The sequence below is a fragment of the Hydra viridissima genome, unplaced genomic scaffold (genome assembly GCF_058129835.1).
Source record: "Hydra viridissima isolate aposymbiotic clone 2 unplaced genomic scaffold, HvirCarnegie_v1 scaffold_7, whole genome shotgun sequence".
Taxonomy (NCBI): Eukaryota; Metazoa; Cnidaria; class Hydrozoa; order Anthoathecata; family Hydridae; genus Hydra; species Hydra viridissima.
The window spans coordinates 12271411-12290532 of record NW_028324306.1 but is presented as its reverse complement, the minus strand read 5'-3'; the positions used below and the strand labels follow the sequence as shown (position 1 = coordinate 12290532).

The 19122-nt window shown below is 32.1% G+C and overlaps 1 protein-coding gene across 1 annotated transcript in view; it reads left to right on the top strand.

Annotated features, from left to right (window-relative positions):
• LOC145184077 (uncharacterized) overlaps positions 1-19122 on the top strand; it is a 28900-nt gene that overhangs the window by 4672 nt on the left and 5106 nt on the right. The window contains exon 2 of the mRNA XM_090092386.1: positions 1-19036. This exon is cut by the window's left edge and continues 1894 nt beyond it. Within this exon, the coding sequence (XP_089948512.1) occupies positions 1-19036 (19036 nt within the window). The remainder of the gene's footprint in view (positions 19037-19122) is intronic.

The window sequence follows — 19122 nt, the reverse complement described above, 5'->3', positions numbered from 1 at the left end:
AATGTAAATACACTAGTTGTATTGGAATTAAATATTAAGAGAGAGCTTAATCTTATTACTATAAGACTTTTATGGAGCTCGAGCATTTTTGCTTATTCCTCTTGTGATGAAAATAAAATTTTGCGTTACAGATTAAGAACAGTTGATGCTTTTACAAATGCATATAGTAACTTTTTTTTAACTCAATTTACTTTGTTGAACAATATTGAAAAATTTGTTGGGGTTTGCAATTATTTATCTTTGGACCCTCCAGTACCTGGAAATCCTGCTCTTATCAAAGTTGATGTAGCTTTTGGATCATTATTTTCAGTAAATATACCAAATGATGTCTTTAGCCCTCCAGCAAGTGGAAGTCTTATGAAATTATCCATATATTTAAAAGGACAGAATGGAGAAGACTTGCCTTTTTTTTACTGGATTAGTCTAAGTGAAAATACTTTATCAAACAACTTAAGATTTGTTGGATATGCCTCCAATGATGTGGCTTCAATACAAACAGTCTATAGATTTAGTTTAGTAGCTTCTACTCCATTATTGGTAAACACAAGTAGATTTGTTGTAGTAAATATTGTTAATAGTTATCAAGTAAAGGAAAACTTTGTTGTGACATTGGCATCAACCTCTTATACCTTAAGTGCTTATTCTACTTTTATAAATAACTTTCTGTCAGCTATTGCAAACTACTTATTATATCCACTGAGCTCTATTTTAGTACTAAGCACAAAACCTTCATTGAATAGCATTATAATAAGATGGACTTTAAAAGAGTTTGCAGCATCTGAATGTAACATCAAAGAGTTGAGTGTCGTTACTAATAAACTTGTAAATAAAAACGGTCAAGCAACAGCTGAGTTTTTGTCCATTTTAAGCAATATAATCTTTACTTTATCTTCTATAAATATTGCTACATTAAATGCTTGTGACATTGATAAAAGTCCTCCTGTTCCTGATGAACCTTTGTTTAACATTAGTGTAATTAATACAGTCTACAGATTTACTTTGCCATTAAAGCCAACAACTTTTATTGATTCTAAAGATGGTGATATGAGAAATCTAAAGGTAGAGCTGCTTCTAGAAAATGGTGAGCCAGTTCTGTTAAGTAATTGGGTTCAACTTTCTAGAAATAATGGAAAGGATGAGCTTATTGGCTATATTGCCCAGAGTGTCTATAATAAACTAATTTGGAAATTTATTTTAAAAGCAACAGATAGTGATGGAAACTATGCTACCAAATTTTGTATCTTTTACTTTCAATCTCCTCCTAAACAACCAACATACAAGATGTTTCTTACACTTAACTCTAATTTAGAAGATTTCATTAACAAAAATGATGTTCTGGTTCTCTTTTACATTCAAGAAATGAAAATATTAAATTACTCTCTAATAAATTTGCTGGGAGTTAACAATGTTAATTCTCTTATAACAGAGAATTTGAAAATTTCACGTAATATAGGTGAGATATCAATTACTTTGCTTTGGAGTACTACTGATTTTGTATCATCTTATTGTCAATTAGAAAAAATTGTTCAATTGAGACAAAAAACCAGTGGGCAATTTGCTAAATTTTATTCTAGTATGTTTTTCCCAGAATTTTATATGACAGGCAATAAAGAGAGTTTCTTCGATGCTTGCAGTTACCTATCAGCTGACCCACCAATATTTGGCAGTCAACAATTTAAAGAAATTATTGTTCAATCAGGTACCTTGTTTTCTGTTAGCATTCCAAGTGATGTTTTTAGACCTCCTGTGAGTGGAAATACAATGTTGCTCAACTTAGAGCTTCGAAATGAAAATGGAGAATATGTGTCATTAAATTGGATTACATTAAATGGTAAAGTATTGCAAAATGGGGTTAGAGTTGAAGGGTATGTGCCATACGATATGATAGTAAAGAAATCAAGTTTTATATTCCAACTTGTTGCTATTACTCCATTACTAGAAGAACTTGTCAATGTGTTTAATGTCAGCATTTCAGAAAATAAGAATTTACAACTAAACTTTGTTGTAATATTCTCATCTCAGTCTTATAGTGTTGGAAACTATATCTTTATTTCAAACTTTGTATCAAAAATATCAAATTATTTATTGCTTCCAATATCTTCTATTGTTATAATAAAGTTTGAGAGCAACACATCTTCAACTAACATTCAGTGGACTTTATTATCTTTAACTGATTCCTTTTGTGATGAAGTTTTAGTTCAGACTGTTAACTCAAAGCTTAAACATGCTAATGGTACTTTAAATGGTGGTTTACTCTCCACATTAAATAGCATGAATTTTGTAATTACTTCTATTACAATTAATTTAGGATTAGCATGCACAATTGATAATAAGCCTCCCGTACCTGATTCCATGTCACAGGATATAATCATTCAAAGTAACACATATCGCTTTAAAATAGTGTTGCCCACTACAACATTTGTTGATGCAAAAGATGGTAGTATGAATGAATTAAAGATTGATTTTTTGACTGAAAACAACAATTCAGTTCCAATTGATAACTGGGTTCAACTACAGAAATCATATTACAACTATGAATACATTGGATATGTGAATATTTTAACATCAAGTACAAGTATTTGGACTTATTATATAAAAGCAACTGATCTTGCAGGAAATACAGCATCAAAAAAATTTAACTTTATAATGCTTGGTAAACAAACCCAAGCAAACTATAGGAAAACTTTAACCTTACGTTCATTTTCAGCAGACGTGTACAAAAAATCAGATGTTGGAATACTTTTTTACATTCAAGAGCAAAAGATTTATCCTTACTTTTTACAACAAAATATTGGTGCAATAGATATAAGTACATTAATAACTGAGCAAATACAAGTAACTCGAAGTGATAGATTGGTAGCAATACGTCTAATTTGGAGTTCAGCCATATTCATCTCAAGTAGATGTGATATTCAAAGTATTGTTAATTTCAGAATAAAGACATTAGGAAACTTTGAGCAATTATATTCAAATTTTTTTTTACCAGAAATAACGTTCATAGGAGAAACAGAGGAATTCCTTAATGCTTGTAACTTTTTGACAAACAATCCTCCTATTATTGGTCCATCAACATTAACCAACATAGCAGTAAAATTTGGGGAATTTTTCTCTATAAATCTGCCAAATGATTTGTTTATATCTGCTTCAAGTGGAACAAGCTTGTGGGTGTACTTGCGTGACGAGAATGGCAGCACTTTACCTGACCTGTACTGGATAACTCTGAGCAGCACCAACTTAGCAGTTGGTCTTAGAATAGAAGGGTACGCATCAAATGCCATAGCTGTTCAAAAGACTAGTTTCACATTTAGGCTTGTTGCTGTGACCTCATTGCAAGTAGAGGCATATCGCCTGCTAACTATCAACATCCAAGGGTACAAGGCCATTCAACAAAACTTTGTGGTCACCTTCACGACAATGTCTGTTATCAACTCTTTCACTGCATTCAGCAACCAGTTTGTGTTGGCAATATCGAACTATTTGTCGTACACTGCTTCATCGATACTTATATTAAGTTATGAAACAAGTTCTTCAGTAACAAGAGTCCAATGGACTTTGGTTCAGTTCACAAGTGCGAATTGCGACAGTTCGTCAGCCTCTTCAATTGCACTGAAGCTAGCTAATGCAAATGGTCAAATCAATCCAAACTTGGTTAGTGTTTTGACAAACATAAATATTGTTCTGAAATCAGTAGATGTTTTGTCATCCGATAGTTGTGCTGTTGATCGCAATGGCCCTGTTCCAGATCAGCTGTCACAAGAATATTTTTTTAACAGCAATGTCTATCGCTTTTCGCTTACCATACCAGTCTCAACTTTTGTGGATGCCAAAGACGGGGACATGAGCAAGTTGATGGTTGAGCTCACTACAGAAAGCGGAGTTTCAGTTTCTGTTGACAGTTGGATAGAACTAGTTCAATCTGGAAGTAGCTTTAGTTTAAATGGGTACATAAGCAGCTTGAGGTACACTAAAGCTCAATGGATTTTTTTGTTAAAGGCAACTGACAGCGATAACAACGTTGGCATTAAGAAATACATATTCAACATTAAGTTGCCACCTCAAGCTCCAAACTATAAGCGAAGTTTAACACTGCGCTCCTTCTCCTCAGCCATGCTAAACATGAGAGATGTGTCGGTTCTGTTCTTCATTGAAGAGAAAAAGTTGATTCCCTACTCAATAGGGCAAAACCAAGGTATTTTAGAGGTAGAGTCCTTGATAGCCGACAGTCTGGAAGTTACAAGGTCAACAAGCTATATCACTGTTAAATTGGTGTGGAGCTCAACATTGTTTGCATCTGCTCAATGTTCCCTACAGAGAATCATAAACTTGAGATCTAAAACTATTGGAGCATACAGCTCCATCTACAGTCAGATGTTTCAACCTGAGTTTATGTTCCTGGATGAGAAAGAGTCTTTCCTTGGTGCCTGCAGCACATTGTCTGTCGATCCACCTTTGGTTGGTCCTGCCACTTTAAATGCGATTGGTGTAAGGTTTGGAGAATTCTTCTCAGTTAGTCTTCCGAATGAGTTGTTTACCTCTACTTCAAGTGGAACAAGCTTGTGGGTGTACTTGCGTGACGAGAATGGCAGCACTTTACCTGACCTGTACTGGATAACTCTGAGCAGCACCAACTTAGCAGTTGGTCTTAGAATAGAAGGGTACGCATCAAATGCCATAGCTGTTCAAAAGACTAGTTTCACATTTAGGCTTGTTGCTGTGACCTCATTGCAAGTAGAGGCATACCGCCTGCTAACTATCAACATCCAAGGGTACAAGGCCATTCAACAAAACTTTGTGGTCACCTTCACGACAATGTCTGTTATCAACTCTTTCACTGCATTCAGCAACCAGTTTGTGTTGGCAATATCAAACTATTTGTCGTACCCTGCATCATCTATTTTAATCCTTAACTTTGAAAATCGTAATAGTGTTAAGGTTTTCAGCTGGACACTTGTTGATTTTACTTCTTTGCCTTGTGATGTTATAAAAGTTTTACATGTTAGATCATTGCTAATAAAAGTTGATGGCTCTTCAATTCCCAATTCTGTATTACTTGATTATTTATCAAAGATCAATTTTGCTTTGTCTTCAGTTGTTATAAAACTTTCAGGGAGTTGTGAGTCTGATCTTAATGGACCTATTCCTGACAAACTTTATCAAGATATTTCTATTCTTAATAGTGTTTATAGATTTAATATAACATTGCCACCTTCCACTTTCATTGACTCAAAGGACGGCTATATGAAAAGTCTTAATCTCCGGTTTACATTGTCCAATGGATTGTCAGTTTCTAAAGAAAATTGGGTTCAGCTCCGCCGTACTAATGAATATGATGAGTTTATTGGTTATGTAAACAAACAGGTGTATGTAACTAATATATGGACTTTTCTTCTTGTTGCAACTGATAATGATGGTAATTCAGCAACTAAAATATTTAATTTTAAAGTTGGAGTTCCACCCCAAGAACCAATATATAAAAGAACTATAGTTCTTAGAACATATTTGTCAAGTATTTTTGCAGGAAATGATGTGGAGAATTTATTTTTTGTTCAGTCTTTGAAGCTTTATCCATATGCTTTAATGCATGACTCTTCCTTAACAGATATTTCAAAGATGATTACAGATCTTTTAGTGATTACTAGAGAAAATATTGGTACAACTAGAATTCAAATTACATGGAGTACAACAAGTTTTTTGCCTAATAATAATGAATGTAATGTTGCGAAAATTGTTAAATTTAGATCTGTTGGTCCATTTAATGATGGGTATCAGTCAATATTTTCACCCCAATTTGACATAATCACAATGGATGAGACTTTCCATGGTGCTTGTAGTTACTTATCTCTTGATCCTCCAGTTTTATCAAAAATACTTGAGCCTTATGTGATTAATTATGGAAAATTCTTTACCCTAAGTTTTCCAGATAAAATTTTCGTACCTCCAGTTAGTGGTAAAGCTATGCAATTAACAATTCAATTACAATCATTGAATGGAGATCCTCTTTTTTTACCATACTGGTTAAAGTTGAGTACAACTGCTTTAGAAAATGGTTTTTTATTGGAAGGATTTGCAACTTATTTGTTACTTAAAGAATATGCAGGCATAAAGTTCCGAATAGTTGCACAGACACCATTGTTAGTTGAGTCATATCAGTTGATAGAAATTAAAGTGCAAGATCTCCAACCAATTCAAGAACATTTTATTGTTACATTTGTTTCACAATCTTTAAGTGCTTCATCTTATTTGGTGTTTTTGAAACAATTTATTTCCGCAATTTCAACTTACTTATTGATTCAAAACTCCTCAGTAATTATATACAGCTATGAAGTGCAATCTTTACAAACCTCAGTGAGATTTACCCTTGAAGAATTTGCAAAATCTCCTTTATGCAACTTAGAACGAATGTCTTTCTACATATCTCAATTTATCAGTAGCAATGGATTGATAAATTCAAACTTAAAGGTTTACATGAAAAACATGAATTTAGCTTTTGACCAAGTTTTTATTGAAAAAGGTTCCTTGTGTAATAATAATAAGCCTATTGTTAAAAAGCCTCTTGGTGATTTGTATTTTTTTTGGGGAACTTTTTTTAAATATGAAATTCCTGAAAATTCATATATTGATCCTATATATGGTAATAACCTAAAATACTACATCATAGTAGGAAGTAATGGATTTTTATCAAGTGACTGGCTTTATGTGGAGTCAACAACAATTCTTGGAGTTCCTATCAAAGATCAAATCATTGCAGGAATAACTTATAAATTTGTGCTAAGAGTAACAAATGCAGATGGAAAGTATGTTGATGATACATTTTCAATAACAAGTAAATACAATCCACCATTATGGAGTTACTTATTTCAAGTTCGGTTTAACTATGATGTCAGTTATCAATCTTTATCCAGAGTTATGTATGGGTTTTTAAATCGGTTTATTGATTATTTCGGAGATACAAATCGAAACTATCTTATTGTTTCTCAAGTATTTACTATTCCAGCAACAAGAACAATTTTGTTGTTTTACTATAATACTTCATTCAGACTCTCACCATGTGATACTAAAGCTCAACTAGAAGCAAATCTAAAGCTGTATTCTGGTAACAATGTCAATCCTTTACTAATTTCAGCAATGTCACCAGAATTTTTTATCATTCAAATAAATAGCAATAAAGATGGCAGTTGTTACATTAATGCTCCTCCATTTGTTAACATTGATATTTTATCTAGTAATGTTACTGGACCCTTCTTTATCAAACAAGGATATATTTTTAAGAACAAGCTTCCCAGAAATTTGTTTCAAGATGAAGAAGATGGTGATCTCTCTAGTGGATTATTGAAAACTTCATTAAAGTCTAAAGATTCAGATTTTGATTTACCCATAAATTCCTGGATTTATTATGATAAAATTACTGCTATAGTTTATGCAGTCCCAATAGATATCAGCTTTGAACAACTTGGAAATAAATATTCATTAACATACATCTTAAGTGCAGAAGATACTGGAGGTCTTAGTGTTTCAACAGAATATTATGTGGTTCCTACTGGTATTATCAATAATTATTTCCAAGTATCTTTCACCATGAAGATTTTTGATATTGCCAATAAACCATACACATATCAGCTCATGCAAATTTTGCCTAACTTGTGGAATTATTTTGGGATCTCATTTGAAAACAAGATTTGTATTCGTCGTTATATTTTAAATACTATAAATGGTGACAATGCAGTTGCTACATTAATATGGACACACTGTGATTTACCTATTTCTTCTTGCAATTATGTTTTAACTAATGAAATCAAACGATTCATATATAATGATGATTTTCAAACACTGAGAAGTTCATTACAAGCTCGATTTCAATACTTTCAAGTAGTTGGTGCTGACATCATATCAAAATCACCATGTGGTTTTAATGCTCCTACAGTTACCTTCCAAATACCTAATTTGTTTGTAACTTTTTGTGGAGTTTTTGAATATCTTATACCTGAAAATGCTTTTTATGACAATGAAGATGGAAATACCAGAAATCTTGATTTAACATTAACAGATAGTTTAGGAAGTCAGTTAACTGCTGAAAGTTTCCTCCAATTTGATTCAAAAAGACAACAAGTCTCTATACTGTTGACACAAACTGCTGCTTTTTCATCTAGGGTTTTTAAGTTCTATTTAACTGCAACTGATAAATCTTTGCTATCAAAATCTCAAACATTTTTTGTTAACATAAAGGGTGATGTGATTCCTACCGACTATAAGGTTACACTTCAAGCTAGTTTGACACTTATTAATCCTAATGTTAACCTAATGCTCTTACTTGCTAAGAAACTGGGGGCATACTTTGGTGACAAAGGAGCAGGTTTTGAAGCAATAAGCTACTCACAAATTGCTGATGGATCAGTTCGCTTTGAATTTGGAAACTGCTCCATTAACTATCAGCCATGTGATGCCATAGAGCAAAACAAATATAAGAATTTTTTGAAAAATGCTGACAACTCATGGAGTGTTTCTTTTAAAAGTATACTTGTTCCTGAATTTGCAGATTTATACTTGACTGATTTAATGTCTGGACCTTGCACTAAAGATGGACCACCACAAATTGTAAAACGTTGGGGGCCACTCTATGTTGATATATTTAGCACTTTTTACCAGAGAGTGCCAGAAAATACTTTTTTTGATGCAGAGCAAGGTAATACACGAAACCTTCTGTTAGAAATCACTGATCAAAGCCAGATCCCTCTTAATACTGATTTTTGGGTGCAATTTGATAAGTTAACTCAAACTATAACTATTCTTGCAAATAAAAATGTTGCCAAACTTTTACCTTCTTCAACATTAACATTAAGACTTGTTGCTTATGATATAAGTGGAAATAGCGTAATGCAAAATCTAGATGTTGTTGTTACTTACCCAAATGAAGAGCCTAGCTTTCTTATCAACATGCAGTTAACTATTGCTGAAACAGAGTTGCAGTTTTTATCATATATTGTTGTTTATAATAAGTTAAGATCAAGTATTGAAAGTTTTTTCAATAATGAACCTAGTTCAGGTACTGTGTCCTACATTGCTGCATCAAATACTTTTCAAACAGTTTTAGAAATTAGTTGGACAAATAAAACCATTTCTTCAGTTAAATGTGAAAATGACAAATTAATAACTTTACAAAGCAAGTTAATTGTCTCTGATAGTGTTAGTCCTCAATTTTTAAATTGGCTCTCTCCATTTCGCATTCTTGATATAAAGTTTCAATATAATGGAATTTGTAATGATGTAGAACAGCCTCCAATAGTGTCAAACCCTATTATGCCTTTGAAAGTGAGCTTTTGTGGATATTTTGATTACCTTGTTCCACAAAATACTTTCTTTGACAAAATAGATGGGGCAACTAGATTCTTAAAGTTAGAAATGATCAAATCTGATGGATCAGAAATTAGTTTGAATTCTTTTGTTTCATTTGATCCAGTTAAGCAGAGAATTCTTATTTCGCCTTTTGACTTAGTAGCTCAAGATTACCCAGTAAGATTTTCCTATAGCTTGAAAGCAACCAATAAAAGAGGAAAATACATTTCTACTTTTGTGAATATAGACATAGAATCACGTCCTGATTTTTTTAGTTTTTTTTTTCAATTATTAGCATTGTGGAAGAGTTCACTGGTCTCTTTATCTGAAATTGTTAAAGAGTTTCAAATAAAAACAAGCTCTTATTTAGGATATAATAATGGCAGTGATGTTCGTATAATTGATATACGCAGAACAACTATTACCACTGGTATGTTCACAATTAAGGCAACAAGCTGCAGACTGCGATATGATCCTTGTGACAAGTTGAATGTAAATGATATATCTGCAAAACTCTTTGATCAAGAAAAAAATATTGTTAAACAAAACTACAAAAATGCACTACAACCTAGTATTGAGGTACTTACCCTTAATGTTGAGAAAACTGGACCTTGCAAACCCACCAATAAGCCTCCATTACAGTATTTGCCTATACCAGATTTAATTGTAAATGCATTTTCATCTGTTGTCATCAAACTTGATCCACAGACTTTTCGAGATGATGAAAATGGCTTCAATTTAAATTATCTTGTTGTCTATATCAATGGCATTGCTATAAATACAGATTCTACATGGATCTATGTTGCTGATAATCAAATTTTTTCTGTTATTAATAATGATGTTATTTCACAGCAGCCATCAAATGGTTACATTGTTACTGTAAGAGCTTTTGATAATGAGTTACTTTATGTTGATGCTCCTTGGAAAATAAAAGTGATTGGGAACACATGTCAAACATACTACAAATTTGTTCTTGATTTGTTCTCAATTCTACCAGTTCAACAAAAATACATTGAAAAGTATTACATTGCTTACTACTTAAACACTTTTTTTAATGGCAATTATACAAATTTCATCTCATATGAAAATCCTGCAAACAACAAAATTCGGTTCACTTGGAGCTCTTCCAGTTTGTTAAACCAATGCAACAACAATGCAGCAAATATTTTTTTTATGAACATGAAAATAGGTGCCAACCTTGTGGAAAAGTTTCGTCAAGCATTCCAAGCACGTTACATACTTCAAGATGTGAACATGATTTCTGATGAAAACTGTTTGCTCCCACTATCTCCACCAATTGCATCTGTAAGTTTATGGACAATTTATTTAAAGCAATGTGGAGGCATACAACAACAAGTTCCTGAAAATACTTTTTTTGATCCAGAAGATGGAAATACAAGAAAGTTAAGCTTAAAGCTGGTGACATCAGATAGTTTATTATTTCCAAGTTGGATATACTTTGATGAATCAATTCAAACCTTTTATATTTATCCTACTTTGGAAGATACTATCAGCTATAACCAACTTTCACGTAAACTAAAGTTAATTGCAACAGATAGAACTGGTCTTTCGGCAACAGTAACTGTTTCATTGGTCATTACACTTCCCCCTGAAGCGAAATATTTTTTCAAATTTAGATTTACCATAAACACTTTTATGCCTCAAGCATTGGAAAATTTATTATTTTCTCAAATGTTAAGTAAATACTTGGGAGATTCATCTTTGGAACATATAAGTGTTAAAAGTTATTCAGTTTTATCTAACTTGACAAGAGATTATACATTTTCTAATTGTTCAATTATATATAATCCATGTGACAAAGCTTTTCTTAGCTCGTTAAAAAAGAAATTCATCACCTCAGAAAATTTTGTAGTTAGTGAGTTCCAGTTTTTTATGCTTCCTTCATTTTCCATTGAGTATGGTATAGCATTACTAGAATACCCTTGTAATACAAACACGCCTAGTCCACCTTTTATTGTTGTAAAAATACCTACACTGGAAGTTCCTTTATGTGGTTACTATGAATTTATTATACCAGAAACTACTTTCTATGATGCAGAGGATGGAAGCACAAGACAGCTTTCTTTGAAGCTTACAAAAAGTGATGGATCTCCACTAACAAGCGATTCTTGGATCATGTTTAATGAAGACACACAAACTATATCTGCAATACCCATCTCAAAAATGTTTTTAAGTCAAGCAGAAACTACCTATATACTTACAGCTACTGATAGCACTCAGCTACCTTCAGCAATGTCAATTAATGTTAAAGTTGTTGGTTTGCTAAGCGTTTCAACTGAATGCATGATTCGAATTGACTTCAGCACAACTGAATTCTTTGTTAAAAAAGTAGATAGACTGCGCTTTTTAATCATTTCTTTAAAAAACTATTTTCAGCTACAATCTGAGAAGGATCTTGTTATAGTAGATTTTGTGGAGGAAAATTCATCTAATTTTAGACTTTACTGGAGTTATTGCTCTTCCCTTAACTTCCAGTCATCATCAGAGGGATTTTTTGATTATTACAGTCTAATTACAAATATATTCATGAAATTATACAATGAAGATAGAAAAACAATAAACTTATCTTTTTACTCAGCATTTGGCATCAAATATACTGTAAAAAATGTGTTTAAAGAGTTTACAAACAGATGCAAAGATCTGAATCCCATTGTTCCTCCTAATGTAACACCTATTGCATTTGTGTTACCATCATGTGGTTATATTGAGAAGGATATTCAAAACAATCTTTTTTATGATTTTGAACAAGGAGGTACATCAAATTTGAAGATCACTTTGCTAAGCAGTAATTTAAAGGAAGTTGGAGTTGATTCTTGGATTAATTTTGATAATGTTTCTCAATCAATAATAGCAATATGTAATGACAAAATTAGAGCGTTGTTGCCACAAACATTTAAGTTTATTTTAAAGGCTACAGATGATTCAGGTCAATTTGCTCAAATAAATGTTAATATTGAAAAAGTGTATCAACCTGAGTATCAGAAAACTCCATTTGAGTTGACCATGGAGCTGAGATACAATGGATTAATTCCTAGAGCATATGCTTATGAAATCAGTTACATCTCTCAGCGACTAAAGAACTATTATATGTACACTGATGCAATATTGATCAAACAATATGAAAATCAAAATGGTTATTTACAGTTCAGAAGGTTAACTTGGACAACCTGTAAATATAGTAGTTGTAATTCTAGTATTCTTTCCCTTACCAATGATTTAAGAACATCAGTGGGCGATCTGTCTCAAAAGTTTAAAAATGTTTTTATGAATGAGTTTGTAGTTGAGAGAGTTTATTACACAAGTATTGCTTGCAATCCACCCCTTCAACCACCTTATAGTCCCTTACCTTCTCCAACACTCCTCAACCTAGAGTTCTGTGCATTATTTACATATAAGTTTGAAAATTCTCTATTCTATGATAATGTAAATGGTGATATGCGGTGGTTGGAAGTTAAATTAACTGATGATGTAGGAGCTGATATAACTAGGTCTCAATTCATTCAGTTTAATAGTGCAACATTAGAAGTCAATGCAGTTAACATCAAGACTCAATCAAGTACTGTTTTAAAAAAATACAGAGTCATTGCTACAAACAGTGCTCGGCTTAGTTATTCTGTGGATCTACCTATAAAGTTTATAAACACACCTTTTATTTCTGACTGCATTATAACAATGAAGTTTTTAGACATTTATTCCACTTTGTTGTCAAATTTTAATGTTCTTTGGAGGATTCTAGAGGCTATAAAATGGTTTTATAATGATTCAACTTTTCAAATTAAAGTTGTTGATTTTTACAAAAATGATGACAACACATTTATCATTAAATGGAGTAATTGCAGTTTTTCTTTCCCAACATATGAGCAGTCATTAGTGGGTCTTAATGAATCCAATCGCAATACTTTGAAAATGATTTATTCTAAAATATGGGATTTCGATTCCAACTCTATTAAGCAAAGCTTTCAAAATGCTTTAAAAAACAATTTCTCTGTACTTTCTTTAGATGTCAGTTATAGCTGTATTGAGGCTAACCCTTATCCTAAGGAACAAGCAGACATACTATTGTATCCTAAATCTTGTGAATTATTTATGAGAGATTTTCCTATTGATCTTTTTCTTGATGAGAGAGATGGAAATCTTGCAAATATGGAGCTTACATTAGCTTATACAGATGGACAACCAGTCTCAAAATATGAGTGGTTACAAATTGGAGTAAAAAGTGACAACCAAAAGTATATATACGGTATGGTAACAAGTGGAGTAAAAAAGAAAGCTCCTCCAACAGGGTACCAATATTTGTTAGTATGCACTGATAAGTCAGGGAGAACTGCTTCATTAAAGCTAATTGCATTTGTGGATAATTCTGAACAGTTATTTAATAATAAGTTTGTCATTGGTTTTTCAACATCATTTACAAAGAATGTCTCAACTGCTTTTATTCAAGCAGCTTTAATGCAGAAGGTTGCAATTTTCTTTAATCCTACTGATACAAAAACAAATGTTTATGTTGAAGAATTCAGTCGCAATTTTTTTGTATCTTTTTCTCATTGCAATTTGCCTTGCAATGAGATTTATTTGAAAAGTTTGTACAGTAAACTTCAAGTTGAACGCTATTCAACCATACCTTCATTTCAACTAGTTAATTTTTTTAGACCCTTGTTTGAAATTGATTATGTTTATGCTTCTGCTCCTAAGTGTGTTGAGCCTGTAAATATCACAATAATTACAGGTTTTTGTGGTAATTTTTTGATGCCAGCTTGTGGTTGGTTTATGTATGTTTTACCATCTACTTGTTTTCATGATAACTACGCACGAAATATAAATGATTTTTCAGTAAAGATTTATCAAAATTATATGATTGAAATTGAGTCTTCTTCTTGGATTCAATTTGATCCTTCTTCAAAAACTCTATACGGAATACCTATTTGGAGTAAAGTCTCATCCTCAAATAAATTTAATGTAGTAGGTTCACATCCGATATCTGGGGATTCAGCAATTAACTCTCTCACCCTTAACATAGAAGATTTTTCTTTCTACTCAAGTACCAATCAAATGGTTTGTGTTTTATCCATGAGCATTCAAATTAATGAAAATAGCGAAAATGAAATAATGGTTCTTAAGGATTTTATAATTAGAATTGCAGAGTTTATAAATGATGATTTTAACAAAATCCAAGTTTTATCTTTCAAAAAATCTGATCCTAATACCTTTCAAATTTCCTATTCAAACTGCACCTGGAACAAATTGCTTCAAAATAACACAACCCTATATTTGCAAGTAGTTTTTAGTGTTATAGAACGCTATTTCAAAACTTCAGCAGGTACCATAGTTGATTTGAAATCATCATTTAAAGATTATTTAAAACCGCAGTTTGAAGTTTTGCAGTTCACAGTGTCCAAGGAATGCACTAGTACACCACTGAGCATACCAGTAGCAAATAGAGAACTGGTAATTGTACTCCAGAACTCTTGTGGTGAGTTTTCTTATACCGTACCATCTGATTTGTTTACAGACTCAGTGTATGGTAACACAAGAAATCTTGATTTGATAATTTTACAGGAGAATGAACAAGAGCTGCAGTCATCACGTTGGATAAATATTGGTACTGATCAAATAATATATGGGTTAATTGACAAAACTATATTTGATAATCAGCCTCTGGGTGGCTATAGATTTAAACTGAAAGCTATAAACAAAGAAAGAAAAGCTGGTGTTACTTTTGTGACAATAAGAATTGAAAATACCATTTGGACACATGAGTTGATTAAAATTTCTGGGTACGCTCAACTTTTTCCACAGCCATACTTAGATTTGGATTTTAAGATTTTGCTTCTTAAAAGGATTTCATTGTATTCTGGATTTAAATTTCTATCAAATAAGTTCTTTATTAAAGGATTCAATTCAAATACCGGCTATGTAGAAATAGCGTACTGTGATCAATGCCAGCCCTTAAACTACATGACATCAAAGCTTGTAGAAAGTAATATTCAAGACTTTGAGAAGTGGTTAAAGTCAGTACTTTACATTACAAATTTAACAATCAGTTTTGAGTCAACTTCAGTTTTCAATTTATGGTGTGCCAAACCTCTGTTATCCAACAACTTTTCTTCCATTGAATACCGATTACAAATGTGTAATGGAAATCCGTTGCTTCTAAGTGAAAGTTTTACTACATATATTGAAAACATGAATGTAACTATGATACAAAGCAATGGAGTTGCATTGTCTCAGAGTTCCTGGATCAATATACTTGTTCATCCATATAGATTGGTAGCTTTTCCATCTAATGATGATCAAGCTAATCAGCCATCTGAAGGATACAAATATTTACTTCTGTTTTCTTTAGAAAATATAGTTTTGTTTGCACCAACATTGGTAGTAGTGAAGATTGAAAGGGCATCATTTCCAAGTAACAAGTATTCTTTGAGAATTCAAAGCTCTGATAAGGTTGTATATTCTAAGGTTTATTACATCAATATGGTAAACAACATGCTGAAGCGATATCTAGGAACATCTGGACTAATTGTCCTTTCTTACCAGTTAAATTCAAATCCAAATGCATACGATTTTACCTTAACTTGGTACAACTGCTCTCTTCCTGCTGAATGTACCCATCCAGATGTTCAAAGTATTAACAACAAATTGTTTTCTGATAAAAATGAACCTAATGAAGTCTTCAAGTTACAATTTCCCTCAGAGTATAAAATATTGTCTTTAGGGAGCACATGTAGGAATGATCCTCCTGTAGTTCAACCAAAGCTTGAGGTTAATGTAGGAGTGTGTGGTTTTTTTGTGTATAAACTTTCAGAAAACTTTGCTAATGATTCTACTGATGGAAGTTTGAGTAATCTTGGCGTAGAGTTGTATGACTCCTTTAGAGTTTTAGTATCACGATCATCCTGGGTGCAGCTGGACAATGATACCAAAGAACTTTTGATTCTACCAAACAAATACGTTGTTCAATCACTTTCAATACAAGAAAAATCATTTTTTATATATGTAATAGATAGCAGTCAACAAGTGTCAATAAGCTCTCTTTATATCAACTTACAGCAAGAAGGTCATGAAAGTTATTATGATATTGAAGTTGAGTTTAGAAGTTTTTACCCAACATCTGCCAGCTATATTTTATTGCAAACTACAATACTAAATGTAATTTCAACGTATATTTCTGATGTAACACAAAACAATCAAGCTGCTGAGTTTTCAAAAATATCATCAACAAATTCCTATGAAATTTTCAAATTTAAAATACAAAATTGCTCAGTTTCAAATTATGTATGTCCACGTGATAACTCAAATTTAGTTAAAAACTTGCCTTTGTTACAAACTTCTAATGGAAGTGTCAATCCAACATTTTCACTATTTGTAACCCAAGTAACAAAAGGAAAGCTTTTTATTACCAATATTGTGTTTAACTCAATATACATCATTAATCGACCTCCACGACCTGTTAGTGCTCTTAGTATTGCTTTAAATGTATCGTATTGTGGTAGACAAAGTAAAGCTTTCCCTGATGCGTTGTTTATTGATACTGAAGATCAAGGGAGTTTGGTTTATAAGCTATTTTATTCAAATGATGTTGAGGTCGATTCACAGTACTGGGTTTATTTTGATAATCAAACACTATTTATTACACCTTTTCTTTCTACATACAAAGGAGATAATCTGTTCAAAATTAAAGGTATTGATCCATGTGGACAATCTGCATCTATTGATCTTGTTATAAAAGTGTTAGGCGAGCCTGAACCATCTGATTTTTCAACATTATTTAGGTTGATTAAAAAAACTCAGAAGCAGAGGCCTTATTCAACAGAAGTTTGGAACATACAAGAAAACCTTTACCGCTGTTATGGAGGAAAATTTGAAGAGATACGAACCGAATACTATGAAGATTTTGGAAGCTACATTGATTATAGATGGAGTAATTGCACAATTGTTACTAAACCAATATGTAGCATAAATCAAATTGATAAAGCTAATGCAATAGCATTTTCTTTTTTAAATAATTTAAGATCGTCATTTGTGAGTTGTTTTGAACCTGCTTATACTATTGATTTTGCTAAGACAATTGCTCTTAATGACTGCAATGTTACAAGAACCACACCTCCTGAAGCCAAAATTCCACCAAATATATATTCTAAATTTTGCCAAGAACTTTACTATGAGATAGATGAAAATACATTTATAGACAGGGAAGATGGAAACACAAAAAATCTATATTTAGAACTTTTTTTAAACAATTTAGATCCTTTACCAAAAACAGAGTGGATTGCTTTTGATTCCAAAAAACAAAGCATAAGGGGGTACCCAAGAACAGGAACACAAGTTGTGAAAAACATATTTTATTATAAATTAAAAGCAACAGATAAATCAGGGGCTTATGCTTTTATTGATTTAACCATCACATTAAGTGGAAATACTCCTCCTTTGGACTTTATCTACAGTGCTAACATTCAAAGTAATGTAAATTATGAAAACCTAGTTGATGAAGAGTTGCTTTTGATAACAAAATTAAAGATTTATTTTAAAAACAAAGTTATAAATGATGTTTCTTATGCTTTTTATACATCTGTGAGCACCAATCAAAAAACTTTTAAATGGAGTTTCTGTGATTTTCCTCAAATATGTTCTTGCTCAATAATAAAAAGCTTTCGTGATTTACTTGTTCCTCAAAAAGGGTTTGCTGATGTTTTGGCGCCAGAATTCACCCTTTTATCAACAACTGATGAATTATATGGTCGTTGTTTACTAAACAATAAGCCTGAGATAATGGTTTTTCTAAATCCAGAATTGATTGTTGTAGGAGATTTTTATTCCTATTACTTACCAGAGAATACTTTCTTTGATCAAGAAAGTGGTTTTACTAGAAATTTATCTGTAAGTTTACGCACCAAATCAGGAGTTGAATATTTAAATCAATATTGGATACACTTTGAACCAGACATGTTGCAAGTATGTGCATTAATAAGTATGCAACTTTACTCACAACAGAAAAGTGTTCAGTTTCAAAATAATTTGTTTCAATATAGCATTACTGCCCAAGATGCATGTGGGGAAATATCACCAATGTTGGTCACTACAACTCTCTCATATTCTACTTACAGCGACCTCAAATACATAGTTTACAGTATGACAGTTTCACAAAGCAGATTTTATATTATGTCAAACTGCTCTGCCATCTCCATTCTAATTTTAAAAATTGCAAACTATAGTGGGTATCCAAAAAGTAATATCTTTATAGATAGAGTAGAGCAGGTGAGTTTGAATACAACTCAAATTTCTTGGAGCTATAAAAATTTAACAGGAGGGTGTAATGATGAAAATTCTAGATTATTGAATATCTTTAAGGGAGCTACACAAAATATAGATTTTGTTAATTACATGGCTCCAGACTATAGTGTGTCTGATGTCAGTGTCTTGACCCCTTCGTGCTTGATTGATGCCCCAAAAACCAATAAGTATTTATGGATTTTGTGGGTGATAATAGCAATTGCTTTACTAGCTTTATTGATATGGCTACTTTGGGTATGTCTGCCTATATGTTGTCCTGCTTTTTGTGCAACTTGTTGTGGTGGTGCTTTTGCAAGCTGTTGCGTTTCTTCTCATCAGTGTTGTAAAACTCAAGAAAAGCAATCTGAACCTTACTCTACTTTGTATACAGATGACCCATATGATAAAGATGAAGGTTAATTCATAATTAAATTATTTTTTTATGTTATATTTTATCTTAAAATTTAAGCTTGATGTTTAAACTTTCTTTTTGATCATTTT